The 19,834-nt window shown below is 38.3% G+C and overlaps 1 protein-coding gene across 6 annotated transcripts in view; it reads left to right on the top strand.

Moving 5' to 3' along the window:
- PRKDC (protein kinase, DNA-activated, catalytic subunit) overlaps window positions 1–19,834 on the top strand; it is a 322,104-nt gene that overhangs the window by 217,216 nt on the left and 85,054 nt on the right. For all 6 annotated transcript variants that reach the window (XM_064267698.1, XM_064267697.1, XM_003408313.4 and 3 more), the window contains 2 exons: window positions 12,106–12,214; window positions 13,525–13,636. In XM_064267698.1, coding sequence (XP_064123768.1) covers window positions 12,106–12,214; window positions 13,525–13,636 — 221 coding nt within the window. The remainder of the gene's footprint in view (window positions 1–12,105; window positions 12,215–13,524; window positions 13,637–19,834) is intronic.

Raw genomic sequence — 19,834 nt, forward strand, 5'->3', positions numbered from 1 at the left:
TATTTTTTGAAGTAGATTCAGGAAGTAGTTTATCAAAGAAGAAAGAATTGGCTTCTATAGTTTGCAGTTTTACATTTATAGTATATTCTTTTTTTTATTGTGCTTTAGGTGAAAGTTTACAAATTAGTTTCTCATGAAGCAATATACAGATTGTTTGAAATTGTTGCCAAGCCCACGATGTGTCAGCTTCTCCCCTTCTCCACCCTGGGTTCTCTGTTTCCATTCGTCCAGTTTCCCTCTCCCTTCCTGCCTTCTCACCTTTGCTTTTGGGCTGGTGTGCCCATTTAGTCTCCTATATGTGATTGAACCACAAAGCACATTTCTTACATGTGTTATTGATTACTCTGTAGACCTGTCTGATCTTTTGCTGAAGGGGGAACCTGGGAAGTGACTTAGGTATTGAATTAAAAGAGTGTCTGGGGGCAGACCAGCAAGTCTGGTCTTTTTTTTCTTTTTCATAATTTGAATTTCGTTCTACATTTTTCTCCTGCTCTGTCCCGAACTCTCTGCTGTGATCCCTGCCACAGCTAGTGGTGGTAGCTGGGCACCATCTAGTCTGGTGGAGGTTGTGGTAGTTGTGGTCCATTAGTCTTCTGGACTAATCTTTCCCTTGTGGTTTTCTTCATTCTCTTTTGCGCCAGCCAGGATTGGACCAGCAGCTGTATCTTAGATGGCTGCTTGTAGGCTTTTCAGACCTCAGATGCTACTCACCAGTCATATGTAGAACATTTTCTTTACATACTGTGTTATGTCAGTTGAGCTAGATGTTCCCTGAAACCATGGTCCCTAGCCCTCAGCTTAGTAACTTGGTCCCTCAGGGAGTTTGGATATGTCTGTGAAGCTTCTAATAACTTTGCCTTGGTCAAGTTGTGCTCACTTTCCCAGTATTGCATACTGACATACCCTTCACCAAAGTTAACACTCATCTACTATGTAGTTAGTATTTTTCCCTCCCCAGACCTCCCCTCTCGTTACCATCAAAGATTGTTTCTCTCTATATATAAACCTTTTCGTGGGTTTTATAATAGTGGTCTCATACAGTATTTGTCCTTCCGTGATTGACATATCTCACTCACCATAGTGCCCTCCAGGTTCATCCATGTAGTGAGTTATCTTGCAGGTTTGTCATTGTTCTTTATCATTGTGTAGTATCCATTGTGCGTATGTACCATAGTTTGTTTATACATTCTTCTGTTAACGGGCACTTAAGTTGTTTCCATCTTTTTGCTATTGTGAATAGTGTTGCAGTGAACATGGGCGTGCATATGTCTCTTTGTGTGACGGCTCTTATTTCTCTAGGATGTAGTCCTAGGAGTGGGATTGCTGGATCTATGTTATTTCTATTTCTAGCTTTTTAAGGAACCACCATATCGTTTTAAAAAAATAGTTGTACTATTTTGCATTCCCACCAGCAGAGCCTAAGAGTTCCAATTTCTCTAAAGCCTCTCCAGCGTTTGTTATTTTCTGTTTTTTTGATTGGTGCCAGTAATGTCAGGGTGAGATGGTATCTCACTGAGGTTTTGATTTGCAGTTTCTCAAAAGGCTAGTGATTGCGAGCATTTCTTCATGTGTTTCTTAGCCCTTGGATGTCTTCTTTGGTGAAGTGTCTGTTCATTTCCGTTGCCTGTTTTTTATTTGGATTATTTGTCTTTTTGTCATAGAGGTGTTGGATTTTTCCTGTAGATTTTAGAGATTAGACCTTTGTCGGATTCATAATGGCCAAAAAGTTTTTCCCAGTCTGTAGGTTCTCTTTTTATTCTTTTGGTGAAGCCTTTTGATGAGCATAAATGTTTAATTTTTAGAAGATCCCAGTTATCTAGCTTATCTTCTGGAGTTTGTGTGTTGTTAGTTATGGTTTATATACTGTTAATGTTGTGTATTAGGGCCTCTAGCGTTTATCCTATTTTTTCTTCTATGATCTTTATAGTTTTTGGTTTCATCTTTAGGTCTTTGATCGATTTTGAATTAGTTTTTGTGTATGGTGTGAGGTATGGGTCCTGTTTCATTTTTTTTGCAGGTGGATATCCAGTTTCGCTAGCACCATTTGTTAAAAATACTGTCTTTTTCCCCATTTGATGGACTTTGGGCTTTTGTCAAAGATCAGGTGAACATAGGTAAATTGATTTACATCTGGGTTCTCAATTGTGTTCATCGGTCAGTGTATCTGTTGCGGTACCAGTACCAGGCTGTTTTGACTACTGTAGCTATATAGTAGGTTCTGAGGTCAGGTAGTGCAACTACTTTATTCTTCTTCTTCAGTAGTGCTTTACTTATCCGGGGCCTCTTCTCTTTCCATTTAAAGTTAATGATTAGTTTTTCCATCTCTTTAAAAAATATTGCTGGTGTTTGGATCAGGATTGCATTGTATTTGTAAATTGCTTTGAATAGAATTGTCATTTTCACAATGTTGAGCCTACCTCTCCATGAGCGTGGTATTTTTTTTCCATTTGTGTAGATCTCTTTTGGTTTCTTGCAATAGTATTTTGTTGTTTTCTTTGTATAGATCGTTTACATCCCTGGCTAGATTTATTCCTAAGTATTTTATTTTTTTAGGGGCTATTTTAAATGGTATTGTTTTCCTGGTTTCTTGTTTGTTGTTCTCTGTATTGGTGTATAGGAGTTCAACTGATTTTTGTATGTTTATCTTGTATCCTGCCACTCTGCTGAATCTATTAGTTCCAGGAGCTTCCTCGTGGAGTCTTTTGAGTTTTCTACGTATGGTATCATATCATCACACATAGAGGCAGTTTTACTTCTTCCTCACCAATTCAGATGCCCTTTGTTTCTTTTTCTTGCCTTACTGTGCTAGCTAGGACTTCCAGCACAATGTTAAACAGAAGTGGCGAGTAGATTTAACTTTCTTTGTGGTTACCTTGAAATTTACCCATATCTTCTTAAGTTTGAACCAGTCTATCATTGCTTGGTATCACCTTGCCTTCCTCTCCATTAGAAAGTTCTACATCTATACTGTTTATGCCCTCTTTTACTCTTCTGACATTGTTGTCATTTACATATTAAACTCTCTGGTTCCTTGTTGTAAATTTTTTGGTTTTCACTACTCCTTGAGAGTTCATTTTCTAGGTTGGTATCTGGCGTATACAATGTTGCATTCTAGATTCAGGCTGTCAACTGGTATTGTTTGTTCTCAATCCGAAGGACTCACTTTAATAATTCTTGTAAGTTTGGTTTGGTTTTTACGTATTCCTGTAATTTTTATTTATCTGGAAATGTCCTAATTTCACCATCATATTTGAACTAGAATTTTGCAGGATATATTATTCTTGGTTGGCAATTTTTTTCTTTCAAGGTTTTATATATGTCATTCCATTGCCTTCTTGCTTGCGTGGTTTCTGCTGAGTGATCAGAATTGAGTCTTATTGTTTCCCCTGTGTATGCGATTTTTCGTTTTTCTCAAGCTGCTCTCAGGATTCGTTGTCTTTGGTTTTAGTGAATGTGACTATGATACACATTGGTGATTTTATCTTGGGGTCTGTCCTGTATGGGGTTCGTTGAGCTTCTTGGATGGTCAGCTTTTCATCTTTCATGATATTAGGGAAGTTCTCTGTCAGCAGTTCTTCAATGATTCTCTCTTTGTTTTCCATTTTCTCTCTTTTGTTATGGAACATCTATTGCTTGAAAAATTTTGCTTTTGATTATATGCCACATCATTCTCAGGGTTTCTTCATTTTTATTTGTTCCTATGTCTGATTTTTCCTCAAAGTGGTATTCAAACATATGTCTTCGGTTTTGCTGATCCTGTCTTCATTGTTTCAAACCTGCTCCTCGGACCTTCTGTGACACTGTCAATTTTTGAAATCTTGTCTATCTTTTGCATTTCTAATTGTTGTTTTTGTATGATTTCTAGTTGTGAATTTATTTTGACGTTTGTTCCTTATTATTTTCCTGAATTCTTGCATTTTTTAATCTTTTTTTTCCATGAATTTGTCTATTTTTTTCTCATTTTTGTCTACTTTTTGTTTTAACTCCTGGATAGCTCTGAATATTAGAGATTTGAATTCCATATCAGGTAGTTCCAATGCCTTTCCTTCTGCTGGAAGATGATCTGGTGTTTTATTTTGGACACCTACTGGAACCATCCCATCCTGTTATTTTATGTTTTGATATTGTCTCCTCTCTCCGGGACATTCAGTAGTTATTTTCTCTGTTTATTGATTATAGATTTGTTTGTTTCATCCTGCTTTTTTGTTTTAGTTGCTTATATCTCAGCAGGCAGACTGTGTGTTCTTTGTTGTTTGCTTGTCTATAAGCATGATACTTTTCACCTCCTCGTTCAATGGACAGGGTCAGTCACTCAGCTCCGGTGCAGCAGGTCAGGTCCAGCTGAAGGGGAAGGGCTGGGATATGGGTTGTTTGTGGCACATACTGGTTCCAACAGTACAGGCCAGGGGTCAGTGCAAGGCAGGTTCCAGTAGGCTGTACCTGTGCTGCTTGGGGGTGCAATGTTCAGTGCATGGTACAGGTAGGCAGGAGGGAGGGGGTGGTTGTGCTATGTGGAGCTAAGATAGGTATGGAGAAGAAGAGAAAGGAGAGAGAAGCAGGAGCCAAAAAAAAAAAGAAAAAAAGTGCTGAGGGAGGCTGTCATTGGAGTGGAGAGAGATGAAACCATGAAATGAAGACAAACAAAAAGAGAAGAAATAAATAAAAATTAAAAAAGGAAATGCCCCCAGGGATCCCACCGGTGACTGGGGAAGTGGCTTCCAGGCCTTGGGCACAGCCTGTCTACAAGGGGTGGAGATGGCACGCAGCTCCAAGTATTCAGGAGACAGGAAAAAAGGTAAGTAGAGATGAACCTGAGAAATGAAGAGAAAAAGGAAAAAAGAAAATAATAATAAAAAAAAGACGTGGCCCCAGAGATCCCATCAATACGGCTGCATGGACTGGGGAAGTGGCTCCCAAGCTGAGCAGTACAGCATGGCTAGAAGGGGCAGAGGTGGCAGACAGCACCACGTATACAGGAGATAGGCAAAAACGTAAGTACAGAGAGACAAGAAAGTGAGAAATGAAGAAAGACAAAAAGGAGAAAAGAAAGAGAAAAAAGTGTAAGCATAAAAAGAAAAAAGAAATGCTTCCAGGGATACCACTGGTGTATATGTGCAGACCGGGGATGTGGCACCCAAGCTGCACAGTACAGCCTGGCTAGAAGGGGCGGACATGGCACACAGTGCCAGGTATTCAGGAGACAGGAAAAGAAGGTAAGTAGAGAGAGATGAGAAATAAAGAAAAACGAAAAGGGAAAAAGAAAAAAAAGAAAGAACAAAAGGCCCCAGGGATCTCACCAGTGTGGCGCTGTGGACCAGGGAAGCAGTTCCCCAGCCAAGCGGCACTTCACAGCCTGTCAAGAAGCAAAGATAGCACACAGAGCCAGGTGTTCGAGAGAAAGGAGCCAGAGGAGGTGAGAGGCGGGGAAACAAACAAAAGAAGCCAAAAAAAGCAACACTAGCAACAAAGAAATTGCACTGAAGGACCCAGCTGGCGTGGGTGGGGCAAATCCATGCGGCATAGAGCTGGCACCTCCTGTGATGAGGTCACTCATCCCGCTGGGAAAGGACAGAGACTGAGCAGGGGGAAGAAAGATGGGGGGTGGAAAAGCATATATCACTGGTACTGGGTGCTCTCTTTCCTGCTGGGAGCTCCGTGAAGCTGCTGTCCAGTACTCCCTGTCTGCCGGTCTCCGACAGGAGTCCAGGATGGTGAATCGGTGCTACGTTACCTGATACAGGATCTCCGCTCATATCTGTCCTCGCTCTCTGGTTTCTGTCAGTTTCTTATTCCGTTTGGTGCTTGGTTGAGTTCTTTATGTCTTCATTTGACATTTAGGGTCCCAGGATTGACATTATTTCTGTTTTACTTAGTTTTTTTGGTCTTTGCTGTGGAGGGCAGTGTGGTGCTCCTGTCTACAGTGCCGTGTTGGCTTCACCTCCAGTATTTTGTCTTTTTAGGGCCTATTATAAGTGGTATTGTTTTCCTGATTTCCTTTTCATATTGTCTTTATATGGTGCATAGAAATCCAACTGATTTTTGCATGTTGATCTTGTATTCTACTGCTCTACTGCATCTATTAGTTACAGTAGTTTTCTTGTGGAGTCTTTTGGGTTCTCTGTGTAGTATCATATCATCCATGAATAGGAATAATTTTACTTCTTTCTTAGCAATTTGGATTCCCTTCATTTCTTTTTCTTGCCATTTTGCTCTAGCTAGGACTTCCAGCACAATGTTAAATAGGAGTGATGATAAAGGGCGTTCTTGTCTTGTTCCCATTCTCAGGGGGAATGTTTTCAGCCTCTTTCCATTAAAAATGATGTTGGCTGTTGGTTTAATATAAAACCCCGCCCACTGCCGTCGAGTTGATTCCAACTCATAGCGACCCTGTAGAACAAAGTAGAACTACCCCATATTAAAAAAATAAATAGATCCCCTTTATTATGTTGAGAAATTTCCATTCTATTCCTATCTTATTGAGAATTTTTATCAGGAATGGGTGTTGGACTTTATCAATTGTTTTTTTTGCATCAATTGAGATGTTCATGTGGTTCTTTTGTTTTATTTATGTGGTGATTATGTTGATTGATTTTCTAACGTTGAACCATCGCTATGGACCTGGTATGAATCCCACTTAGTAGCAGTGTATTATTTTTTTTTTATATGATGCTGAATTCTATTGGCTAGAATTTTGTTGAGAGCTTTTACATCTATATTCATGAAAGATACTGGTTTGTAATTTTCTTTTTATGATGTTTTTGTCTGCTTTTGGTATCACGATTATGCTGGTTTCATAGAATGAATTTGGATGTATTGCTTCCTTTTCTATGTTCTGAAATAGTTTGATTACTACTGGTGTAAGCTCTTCTCTGAATGTTTGATAAAATTCTCCAGTTAAGGCATGTGTCCCAGGTCTAATTTTTGTTGGGAGTGTTTTTTATTACCTTTCCAATCTCTTCTCTTGTTATGGGTCTGTTCAGATTTTCTACCTCAGTTTGTGTTAGTTTAGGTAAGTAGTGTGTTTCTAGAAATTTTTCTATTTCCTGTAGGTTTTCCAATTTGTTGGAGTACAGTTTTTTATAGTACTCTGTTATGATCCTTTTTATTTCAGCTGGGTCTCTTGGGATGTCCCCCGTTTCATTTCTTATTTGGGTTATTTGCTTCTCCTGTTTTACATTTGTCAGTTTGGCTAATGGTTTGTTGAGTTTGTTGATCCTTTCAAGGAACCAACTTTTGGTTTTGGTGGCTCTTTCTATTATTTTTTTATTCTCTAGTTCATTTATTTCTGCTCTAATCTATATAATTACCTTTCTTCTGGTTGCTGTGGGCTTTTTGTTGTTGTTGTTCTCTTTCTGTTTGTTCAAGTTGTAGGGCTAATGTTTTGATTTTATCCCTATCTTCTTTTTTGATGTGTGCATCTGTTGCTGTCAGTTAACCTCTGGTACTATTTTTGCTATGTCCCAGAGGTTTTGATATTATGTCCTTTCCTTCTGATTTGATTGTAGAAATTTTTTATTTCCATCTTTGATTTCTTCTATTACCCAGTGGTTTTTAAGCAAGATGTTATTCAGTCTTAATGTTTTTTGTTTTTGTTTCGTTCTTGCTATTTCTGTTATTCTGTTTTTGTGGCATTGTGATCAGAGAATATGCTTTATTTCAATATTTTGCATTTTGTTGAGGGTTGCTTTCTGGCCTATGATGTGGTCTATTCTGAAGGATATTCCACGTGCATTGGAGAAGAATGTATGCTTTACTGCTGTTGGGTGGAGTGTTTCATATATGTCTGTGAGGTCAAGATGGTTGATTATGGCCTTTAGGTCTTCTGTATCTTTGCCGAGTTTCTTTCTAGATATTCTGTGCTTTACTGAGAGTGGTGGGTTGATGTCTCCTAAGATTGTGGAACTGTCAGTTTCTCTTTTCAGTGATGTTAGAGTTTATGTATTGTGGAACCCTGTCGTTGGGTGCATAGATATTTATTATGGTTATGTCCTCATGGTGTATTGTCCCTTTAAGCATTATATAATGTCCTTCCTTGTCTTTAGTGATGGATTTTTCTTTTAAAGTCTATTGTATCTGAGATTAGTATTCCATTCCTGCTCTTTTGATTGCTGTTTGTTTGATATCTTTTTTTCCATCCTTCGATTTTTAATATATTTATGTCTTTGTGTATAAATGTTTCTCTTGTAGGCAGCGTATTGATGAGTCATGTTTTTTTTCTCTGTTCTGTCGCTGTCTCTTTACAGGTACATTTAAGCCACTTACATTTAGTGTGGTTATCAATAGGTGTGAGTTTATTGCTGTTATTCTGTAGTGCTTTTTTGTGGTATACGTTTTCTCCGTTCTTCTTACGCTCGTGCTGAATTCCTCCTGTTTGTGGAATTTCTTTTTGTTTCTTTTGTTGTCGATTTCATGTTTACTGAGACTTTATGTTTTTCTTTTTCATATTAATGAGTAGGTTTGTTAACTTTCTTTGTGGTTACTTTGAAATTTACCCTTAATCTTGCTAAGTTTTAATCAGTCTTTTATTATTTGATATTGCCTTGCCTTTGTCTCCGTTTGAAAGTTTTATACCTAACCACATATTCCACTTTTTACTCTCCTGATGTTGTCATTTACAGATGACATCTCTAGTTCCCTGTTTTAAATCTTCTAGTTTTTTTTTTTTTTAATCTTGAACGTTTTTTTACCTAGGTCAGTATCTGGCTGATACTGGCCTTTGTCGTACATTCAGATTGTTGTCTGATGTTGGTTCTCTAACCAAAAAACTCCCTTTAATAATTCTTTAATTTCGGTTTTTACAAATTTCCTTATTTTCTGTTTATCTGGAAATGTCCTAATTTCACATATTGAGAGTTTTGCAGGATATATCTTTCTTGGTTGGCAATTTTTTTTCTTTCAAGGTTTTGTTTGTCTTTGGTTTTAGTGAGTGTGATTATAATATACCTTGGTGATTTTCTTTTGGGACCTATCCTATATGGGGTTTGATGAGCTTCTTGGATGGTCAGCTTTTCATCTTTCATGATATTAGGGAAGTTTTCTGTCAGCAGCTCTTCAGTGATCCTCTCTGTGTTTTCTATTTTCTCCCGCTGTTCTGGGACTCTGGTCACTCACAGATTTTTGCTTTTGATTGTATCTCACATCATTCTCAGGGTTTCTTCATTCTTTTTTCTGAGTTTTCCTCAAAGTGATGTCCATGGATTTGTCTTCAATTTCACTGATCCTATTTTCCATTGTTTCAAATTTGCTCCTAAAACCTTTCTGAAATTTTGTCATTTATCTTTTGGATTTGTAATTGCTGCTTTTTATGATTTCTAATTGTTTATTTATTTCAATTTTTGGTTCATGTATTATTTTCCTGAATTCTTTTGTTGCTTTGTGTTGTCCTTGATTTTGGCTGTTTTGGTTGGTTTTGTCTGTGTTTTCCATGGTTTTGTCTGTGTTTTCCTTAACCCTTTTCCTAATCTCTTAGTAAGCTCTGAATATTAAAGACTTTTTTAATTCCCTACCAGGCAGTCCCAGTGCCTTTTCTTCTGCTGGAAGGCCATCAAGTGCTTTATTTTAGTCACTTACTGGAGCCATCTTATCCCAGTTTTTTAATGTTTTGATATTGTCTGCTGTCTTCGAGACATTTAGGAATTATTTTCTTTATTTTTTTATTGATTGTAGGTTTGTTTGTTTTGCCCTGCTTTTTTGTTTTGGTTGGTTATATCTGGGCATGTGGGCTGGCCGTTCTTTATTGTTTGCTCATCTATGGGCATAATAGTTCCTATCATCTTATTTGGGTATGCAGGGCTGGTCACTTAGGTATGGTGCAGCAGGGCATGCCCAGCAGGCAGGGAAAGGATGAAGTAGGGTTGGTTGTCTGCAGCATGAACTGGTTTGGAGCAGGGTCTCAAACAGGGCCATAGCAGGCTGAGGCGAAGACCAGCAGGGAGGGGCCTGGGTTATGGGCAGGTTGACCTCCTTGCCATGGGGTGTGGTGAGACAGGACCCAAGCCAGTGTGGAGGATTCTGGGGTCCACCCAGCAGGGTGGAGGAAAGAGGTAGGAGGGGGGTGAAGGCAGGGGCAGAGGCGTTATATGGAGGAGGGTAATAGGATGTCTTGATACTTTTGTTCCCAGCAGTTGAGGCTGTGAGGATGGGCTGGTTCTTGCCACTGTTCACCAGAGGGGTAACGGGTTGAAGGCACATGCTCTTGTTGTTACTGGGTGAGGAAGTCTGGGCTCCTCCTTGAGTTGCAGCCAGGAAACATGATCATACTTAGCCCTACGTATGTTCATGCTGTATTTCTATCTGCTGTTGGGAATTCAGTTGAGGCACCTTTCTGCATGAGGGATTTGTTAGCTTTATTCCAAGATGGCCACACTCTGTCATGCTGTTTGACTGGGAACCTCCACTCCATATCTCTACTTCTTTGACATTTTCTAGTTTCTCCTTCTGAGTGGATTTCCATCTAATAGTTTATCCTTTCATTCCAGCTTCAGAGTTCCAGGATTGATATCTGTATCTATTTTACTTGATTTTTCGGGTCTTTGTTGCAGTGGGATGGCTTAGTGTGTCTGACTAGTACGATGTCTTGGCTCTGCTTCTCCCAATTAATGGATACTCTGATTTTTAAAAATTGGTGACAAATAGAGGCAATGATAGCTGATTGTATCAGTTTTATTGATTTCATTGGAATGAAATATAATTTGAAATCTTAATTATAATAAAAAATTTAAGCTATTTGTTGATTGCTTCTTTGACTTAATTTTTAATCACTATGAGACATATTGTATGACTAATATACTTGTAGGGTATTTGATGTATTTCATGTTTTAGAGAACTATCTTAAAAGTTAAAGTAGTAGGATTTTTACATATGACGCCAAAAGCATGAGCAACAGCAACAACAAAAATAGATAACTTGGATTTCATCTATTAAGAACTTCAGTGAATTAAGGACACTGTCAAGAAAGTGAAGAGACAGTCTACAAAATGGCGGACTATATTTGCAGAGCACATATCTGATAAAGACCTAGCACCTAGAAAATATTAAGAACGCTTCCAACTCACGAACAAAAAGACAAACAACCCAATTTAAAAGTGGGCAAAGGACTTGAGTAGACATTACTCCAGAGAACATATACAAACAGCCAAAAAGCACATGAAAAGATGGTCAGCATCGTTAGTTATTAGGGAAATGCACATCTAAACCACAGTGAGGTGTAGTTTCACACTCTAGGATGACTAGAATAAAAAAAAGAAAAATTGACGAGTGTTGGTGAGGATGTGGAAACCCTCGTGCATTGCTGATGGGAATGTAAAATGATGCAGCCACTGCGGAAAACAGTTTGATGGTTCTTCAGAAAGCTTAACTTAGAATTACCAAATGACCCAGCAATTCCATTCCTAGGTACATACCCCAAAGAACTGAAAACAGGAACTTAAACAAGTACATGTATGCACATGTTTACAGCAGCACTATTCACAATAGCCAAAAGGTGGAAATAGCCTGAATGTCCATCAGCAGACGTATGGATAAACAGATTGTCGTATGTCCGAAATATTATTTATCCATAAAGAGAAGTGAAGTCTTGGTACACACTGTTACATGGGTGGACCTCAAATACATTATGCTAAGTGAAGGCAGGCAGATAGAAAGGTTATATATTGTACGATTCCATTGATATTAAATATCCGTAATAGATAAATCCACAGAGACAGAAAGGGTTATATATTGTATGATACCATTTTTATTAAATATCCGTAATAGATAAATCCACAGAGACAGAAAGGGTTATATATTGTACGATTCCATTTACATTAAATATCCATAATAGATAAATCCACAGAGACAGAAAACAGAGGTGGTTGCCAGGGGCTGGGAGTGTAGGGAATGGTGGGAGTGTAGGGAATGGGGAGAAGTGGCTATGTCATAGGGTAAAGGATTTTTCTTGGTAATGATGGAAGTGTTTTGCCACCACTGGATAGAGGTGGGGGCTGTGTAACATTGTGATGTACTAAATAACTGGTTAATTTTATGTTATTTGAATTTTACCTCCATAAATTATTTAAAAACAAAATTAAAATAGTAAACTGAATGATAAACATGCTTTTTTTCCAGACTTATTCCAGTATTGATGTCCTCTTACACAGAAGTAGACTTACCAAGTTGCAGTCTGTACAAGCTTTAACAGAAATTCAGGAGTTTATCAGCTTTATAAGCAAACCAGGTAAATTTTTAAACTACCATTATGTTCTTCTTTTGTAACTGAGAGAGTTTTAACAGGTGATTTTTTGCTCAGTGAAAGTGCATATTTCTTAACGTATGGGTAAGAAACTGTTTTGAGTTCATTCAATGAATTTTATTTTTGAGGTCAATGAACTAAATGTTTAAAATGGTTAAGCACTATTGTGGGCACTGGGGACGTAAAGCCAAGTAAGAGATAAGCAGATGGGTGGTTTTGACTAAGTGTGGCTCCTGCTGAGGAAGAGTGCAAGGCGTACCATGTGAAACAAGTGAGGAGGCCTCACCTGGCCTGAGCTGGCAGTGGCCTCCTGGAGGAAAGTTCTCAGTTGAATGTGGAAATGGAGTGGGGTTTGCAGCGTGTCTGCTCCAGTGTCTCCAGAGGTAACTGTAACTGGTGCCAGGTGTCCAGGGCCTGTGGGGAAGTGAGGCTACGGTGTCAATGCCCAGACCACGAAAGTCTTTGTGTCAGGAGAGGGTGGATTTTATCCTGGTACCTATGGGAAACCATCAAAGACGTTAAAGGAAAGAGTCAGTCTTTGCAAAGGTGAAATTCATTAGTTGTAACTCTGAATTTTAATTTTGTCCTAAATAACCAAACCAAACCCAGTGCTGCTGAGTCAATTCCGACTCATAGGGACCCTGTAGGACAGAGTTGAACTGCCCCATAGAGCTTCCAAGGAGCGCCTGGTGGATTCGAACAGCCGACCTTTTGGTTAGCAGCCATAGCACTTAACCACTACCTCACCAGGATTTCCTTGTCCCAAATAGTTAAATATGAAAGATACTTTTCAGGGTAGTAACAGAAAATTAGTATTCGTCTGTCTACACGATTGTACTCTGTTTTAAACTTGGAGAATTATTTTGCAAGTATGTGTCACTACTGAGGTATCATTCATTTTCCGGGAGCTATGTTAATCTCTTTATGTTAGTTTTTTGTAGGTTTTTTTATCCTCCTTTTCTAGAGGTTTAGAGGGATTACATGATTGGCCTAAGCTACTAAGTAAAAGATCCAAATTTTGAGCCCAGCTCTTCTAAGCTTGTTAATGTAGTAAATGAATTACACATGCTTATTTCCCCATCTTTACATCCCTTAGTAATTGAGTTTAATGTCAGAACATATTAGATTTAGCACAATAACTTTACGTTTTTTTGTGGAATAAAATGCAAGTTTTTTTTTTTCATGGATTTGTTTTTAATTTGGATAAGAAATTTATATTTCTGTTTACTAGTGGCTTTGTCAGTTGGTCTTGTCATTAAGCAATGAATACAGTCATCCTTTAATATTATTTTTAGGTAACTTAACATCCCAAGTTCCCCTTAAGAGACTTCTAAAAACCTGGATGAACAGATACCCTGATGCTAAAATGGACCCAATGAGCATCTGGGATGATATCATCACAAATCGGTAAGATATGACCCTGCTGAGTAAAATATGGGCTCTTTTCTGAAACTGTCAGAATGTTTTTTCACCTAAACCATAGTTTAGAAAAACGTGAGGCTTGAGTCAAGTGTAGAGCCTGTCACTTTGTCAATGTCACATTTAAGTTATCCTGACAAAGGACCTGCGTCAGCGTGTGCCCCTGACTCCCATGGCCCCTACAGAAGTTCTTCCACTCACTTTGGATTCATACTTGTGGCAGCAAGAGAAGTCGGGGATCAGTGGGGACAGCGGCACATTACTTCTCTCCGGACTGAATTTTAGGTCGTGAAATGACAGCAAAGAAAATACCATGGAATGGTCTTTATTATTCTTCTTACTATAACTTGAATTTTTGACACTCCATCTTCTTCCTCCCAACTCCATTACATAATTTTTTTTTTATCACTTAACCAGGCCTGATATAATTTTTTTATTTGCATCTTAACCTTGTAACAACCCTGGGTAATTAATTGATAGGGCAGATTTTAACTGCATATTGGAGAGAGGAGGCAGTACAATCAGAGAGGTGTATCTTCTTTCCATTATGCCATGCTTCCTCTCCTCCTACACAGTTTTTATTTCGTGATAAGTTCTTACCTATAGAAAAGTTAGAAGTAGAACTTTCCTGTATATCCTTTGTCAGAATTCATCAATTTCTAACATTTTGCCCCATTTGCTTTTTTATTCTCTCCACACATACATGTCTTATTTATTTTCTAAACCATTTGAGGGACAGTTGCAAACCTCATATTCCTTTACTTCAAAGAGTGTCCTCCATGTAACCCCAGTACGGTTATCAACTTCACTGCTTTCATTTAATCTACAGGCCAATTTCACTTTATCAGTTGTCCCACTAATATCCTTCATAGCATTTTCTTCCCCTCTAGGACAGGGCCCAGTCCAGGAGCATATACTTCATTTAGTTGATAAGTCTTTTTAGTCTCCTTTATTCAAGAATGATTACTCAGCCTTTCTTTGTCTTTCAGACTTCTTTTTTTTTTTAAGTAATATTTTATTGTATTTTCGATGAAGATTTACACAGCAGTTTAGGTTCTCATTCAACAATTTCTTACACAGGTTGTTCAGTGACATTGGTTATATTTTTCACAATGCATGAACTTTTCTGTATTTCCATTTTGATTGTTCCTTTTCCATTCATCTAGTTTCCCTGCACCCTTACATTCTCATCTTCGTTTTAAAGTAATTGTTGACCATTTGGTTTCAAAAAAATCCATTGCCATCAAGTCAAGTCCAACTCATAGCAACCGTATAGGACAGAGTAGAACTGCCCCACAGGGTTTCCAAGGCTGTAAATCTTTACGGATGAGGACTGCTACATCTTTCTCCTGCAGAGCCGCTGGTAGGTTAGAACCATCGCCCTTTCCATTACCAGCTGAGTGCTTAACTACTGTGCCACCAGGACTCCATTGGTCTCAAATAGGTGATTTTTTAAAGCAGTACAGTACTCACAGGTGATACTCATTTTTTTGTGATCCAATTTGGTATTTATCTACAAAGGAACCTCAAGTTAGTTTCAGTTCAGGGTTTGAAAAGTATCTCAGATCCATAATCTCGGGGAGTCCCCCAGTCCCAACCAGTCTGGTAGGCTTTTTTTTTTTTTGTAGGAATTTGCGGTTCTGCTCCACATTTTTCTCCCATTTTGTCAGGATCCATCTATTGTGGCCCTGATTAGAACAGTCAGTAGTGGTAGTTGGGCACCATATAGTTCTTCTGGTCTTAGGGTAGATGAGGACATGGTTCACATAGACTGTTTGTCCTGTAGACTAGTTTCTTCTCTGAGTCTTTGGTTTCCTTCTTTTTCTCTTGCTCCAGGTGAAGTAGAGACCAATAGTTGTATCATAGATGGCCGCTCACAAGCTTGTAAAACCCCAGACACTACTCACCATATTGGGATGTAAAACATAACTTTATGAACTGTATTATGCAGTTGACTGAGATATCCTATGAGACTATGGTCCTAATCCTTCAAACCCAAAAATCCAATCCTGTGAGGTATTTGGTTATGTCTAAGAAGTCTCTGTAACTATGACCGTATGTGCTTTATTATGTATGTGAATGTATGTGTATATAGTCACATAGGTGCATATACATTTACATATGCATACACCTGTATGTATACACGTATATACATACCTATACACATATATGCCTACATACATACATGTATACCTGCACATGTATTTTTTGCTGTTTCTGCTGTTGTTTCATGTTCAAATTGTCTCAGTTTTGGTGGGTGGAAGCCCCTAAAGATGGCTTCTGAGTCCTTTTGACATGCCTCCGTCATATTTTTTGATGTCACAACAAGATATTCCAGGCTTATCCCTCAAAGTTATTCTGTTTTCTTCTAGAAATTGGATAGCTTTAGTTCATATTATGAGCCACCGCAGGATAAGTTCTGTAAATAGTGTGAGATAGTAACATTCGTTTTTTTCTGTGTAACTATCTAGTATCCTAGCACTTATTGAAGTTTTTTTTTCCCCCACAATTGAATTGCCTTGGCACCTAACTTGAAAATCAGTTGACCATTTATATGTGTGGATTATTTTTTGAATTCTCTAGTCTTTTCCTTGATTTATATGTATATGTATATCTTTTCACAATATCAAACAATCTCGATTACTGTAGCTTTATAGTAAGCGTTGCATAAGTGTTGAAAGTAGGTAGCGTGAGGGCTCTATGTTCTTTTTGCAAATTAATTTAGGTTATTTGCATTTACTTACATATTAAAAGAATCAGCATGTCGATTTCTACAAAAGAAAAACCTGCTGAGATTTTGATTGGGATTGCATTGACTCTGTGGATCAATTTAAGGGAGAATTGCATTCTTAACAATGTTGTTAATTAGTAGCAGTCAACTCTGATCTGACTCATGGGGACCTTATATATAACAGAGCGAAACATTGCCCGGTCCTGTGCCATCCCTACAGTTGTTGGTATGTTGCAGCTGACGTATCAGTCTCTCAAGGAGGTTTTCTTTCGTTCTCGCTGACCCTCTGCTTTTCCAAACCTTGTGTCCTTTTCTAGCAATTGTCCTGATGACGTGTGCAGAGTAAGTAAGCCAATGTCTTACCATCCTTGTTTCTAAGGAGCATTCTGACTGTACTTCTTCTAAAACGAATTTGTTCTTCTGGCAGTTCATGGTAAACTCGGCATTCTTCACCAAAACCAAATTCAGATGCATCAATTCTTCTTTTTCATTGTCCAGCTTTCACATGCATATGAGGTGATTGAAAATACCATGGCTTGGGGCAGGCACACCTTAGTCAATAAAGTGACATCTTTGCTTTTTAACACTTTAAAGATGTCTTTTGCAGTAGATTTTCCCAATGCAGTATGTCATTTCTTGACTGCTGCTTTCATGGGCATTGCTTGTTGAATCAACCAAAAAAAAAAAAACCCCATTGCCATCCAGTCAATTCCAACTCATAGCAATCCTATGGGACATAGTATAACTACCCCATAGGGTTTCCAAGGAACTGCTGGTGGATTTGAACTGCCGACCTTTTGGTTAGCAGTTGAGCTCTTAACCACTGTACCACCAGGGCTCCTTGTTGATACAAGTAGAAAGATATCTTGACAACTTCAATTTCTTTGCAATTTATCATGATTCTGTTTATCAGACCAGTTGTGAGGATTTTAGCTTTTTTTATATTCTGGTAATCCATACTGAAGACTGTAGTCTTTGACTTTCATTAGTAAGTACTTCAAGTCGTCTTCAATTGTAGTAAGGTTATGTTATCTGCATTTTGCTGGTTGTTAACGAATCTTTCTCCAATCCTGATGCCCTGTTTTTCTTCATACAGTCCAGCTTCTTAGATCATTTGTTCAGCATACAGACTGAATAAGTGAGGTGAAAGGATATAACCCTGATGTGCACCTTTATGATTTTAAACTATGCAGTATTCCCTTATTCTGTTTGAACAACTGCATCTTAATGCATGTACAGGTTCTGCATGAGCACAATTAAGTGTTCTGTAGTTCCCGTTCTTTGTAACGTTATCTGGAGCCCTAGAGGCACAGTGCCTTTTTAATGATCTTTCACTCTCTTCATTTCTGATGCCCTTGTTGTCTTCTCACAGTTCTTCAGGGCTTTGATCATTAGTGTTCAGTGCATCCTATTTATTCTTGAGATTGTCTCTAAATTTAGGTGTGATGTATTCAAGGTCATACTCTGGCTTTACTAAACTTGTTTTGATTTTCTTCAGCTTCAGCTTGAACTTACACATGAGCAATTGCTGGTCTGTTCCACAGTTGGCTCCTGGCATTGTCTTGACTGATAATATTGAGCTTCTTTATCATATCTTTCCACAGATGTAGTTTATTTGATTCCTGTGTAAATTATCCATGCATCTTGATTGCATATTTGATCAATTTCAACCTGTAGCAGTTTATAAAATCTTCAATTTCTTCATCATTAGCATTTGTGGATAGTGTATAAATTTGAATAATAGTCTTATTAACTGGTCTTCCTTGTAGGCATATGGATATTAACTTACCACTGGCTGTGTTGTACTTCAGGGTAGACATTGAGATATTCTTTTTGATGAAGAATGCAGCGCCATTCTTCTCCAAGTTGTTGTTCCTGGCATAGTAGACCATGCATATGATCGTAGGATTCAAAATGGCTAATGAATCCATTTCAGCTCACCTATGCAGTTCCTAGGATATTGATCTTCAAGTGTCCCATTTCATTTTTGATGACATCCAGTTTTCCTTGATTTGCTTCATACATTCTATGTTCTGATTACTAATTGCAGCTGTTCCTTCTCATTTTGAGTCGTGCCACATCAGCATATGAAGGTCCCGAAGGCTTTACTCCACCCACATCATTAAGGTCAACTCTACTTTGAGGAGGCATCTCTTCCCCAGTTGTATTTTGACTGCTTTTCAAGTTGAGAGGCTCATCTTCTAGCACTATATCTGGTAATGTTCTGTTATTGTTCATTAGGTTTTCATTGGCTTATTTTCAGAAGTAGGTCTCCAGACCCTTCCTCCTAGTCCATCTTAGTCTGGCTGCTCTGCTAAAACCCTGCTGGTATTTGAAATACTGGTGGCATAGCTTCAAGCATCATAGCGACACAAAACCTACCACAGTATGACAAACTGACAGACAAGTTCTTATCAATATAGAGTTTTCTAGTTCAGGAATATGAATTTAATTTTTTTTAGCAATGATTGGTGTCTTTTAGTGTGGAGATCTGGAATGTCTTTTGTTAGTTTATTTCTAATTATTTTATGGCTTTTTGCACTGTTGTATGGAGGTTTTAAATTTTTTAATTTTCCTGTTATTTTCTGTTCATATAAAATTTTTTTATATTGTATTCTTGCTAACTTCACTTACTAATTCTCATTCTTGTTTTCCAGATTCCCTGGGATTTTCTATGTGAATAATCCCATCATCCGCAAATAGGAACAGTTTTACTTCTTCCTTTCCAAACTTTATACTTTCTGTTTCATTTTCTTTCTACAATGATGAAGCCCTCCAGTGCAATCTTGAATAAAAGTGATGAAGCCAGTGCCCTTGTCCTATTCCTACTATTAGGAAAAACAATTCAGTCATTCACCATTAAGTATGATGTTGTAGTTGTTGTTGTTAGGTACTGTCGAGTTGGTTCTGACTCGTAGTGACCCTACGTGCCATAGAATAAAGCACTGCCAGGTCCTGCACCATCCTCACAGTTTTGTTACACTTGAGCCCATTGTTGCAGCCACTGTGTCAATCCATCTTGTTGAGGGTCTTCCTCTTTCTGCTCCCCCTCTACTTTACCAAACATGATGTCACTCTCCAGGGACTGATCTCTCCTGATAACCTGTCCAAAGTACATGAGATGTAGTCTTGCCAGCCTTGCTTCTAAGGTGCATTCTGCCTGTACTTCCTCCAAGACAGATTTGTTCATTCTTTTGGCAGTCCATGGTATATTCAGTATTCTTCACCAGTACCATAATCCAGATGCATTAGTTCTTCTTCAGTCTTCTTTGTTCATTGTCCAGCTTTCACATACATATGAGGCAATTGAAAATACCATGGCTTGGGTCAGGCACACCTTAGTCTTCAAGGTGACATCTTTGATTTTTTATCACTTTAAAGAGGTCTTTTGCAGCACATTTGCCCAGTGCAATGTGCCGTTTGATTTCTTGACTGCTGCTTCCATGACTGTTTAT

The sequence above is a fragment of the Loxodonta africana genome, chromosome 14, assembly GCF_030014295.1.
Source record: "Loxodonta africana isolate mLoxAfr1 chromosome 14, mLoxAfr1.hap2, whole genome shotgun sequence".
NCBI lineage: Eukaryota > Metazoa > Chordata > Mammalia > Proboscidea > Elephantidae > Loxodonta > Loxodonta africana.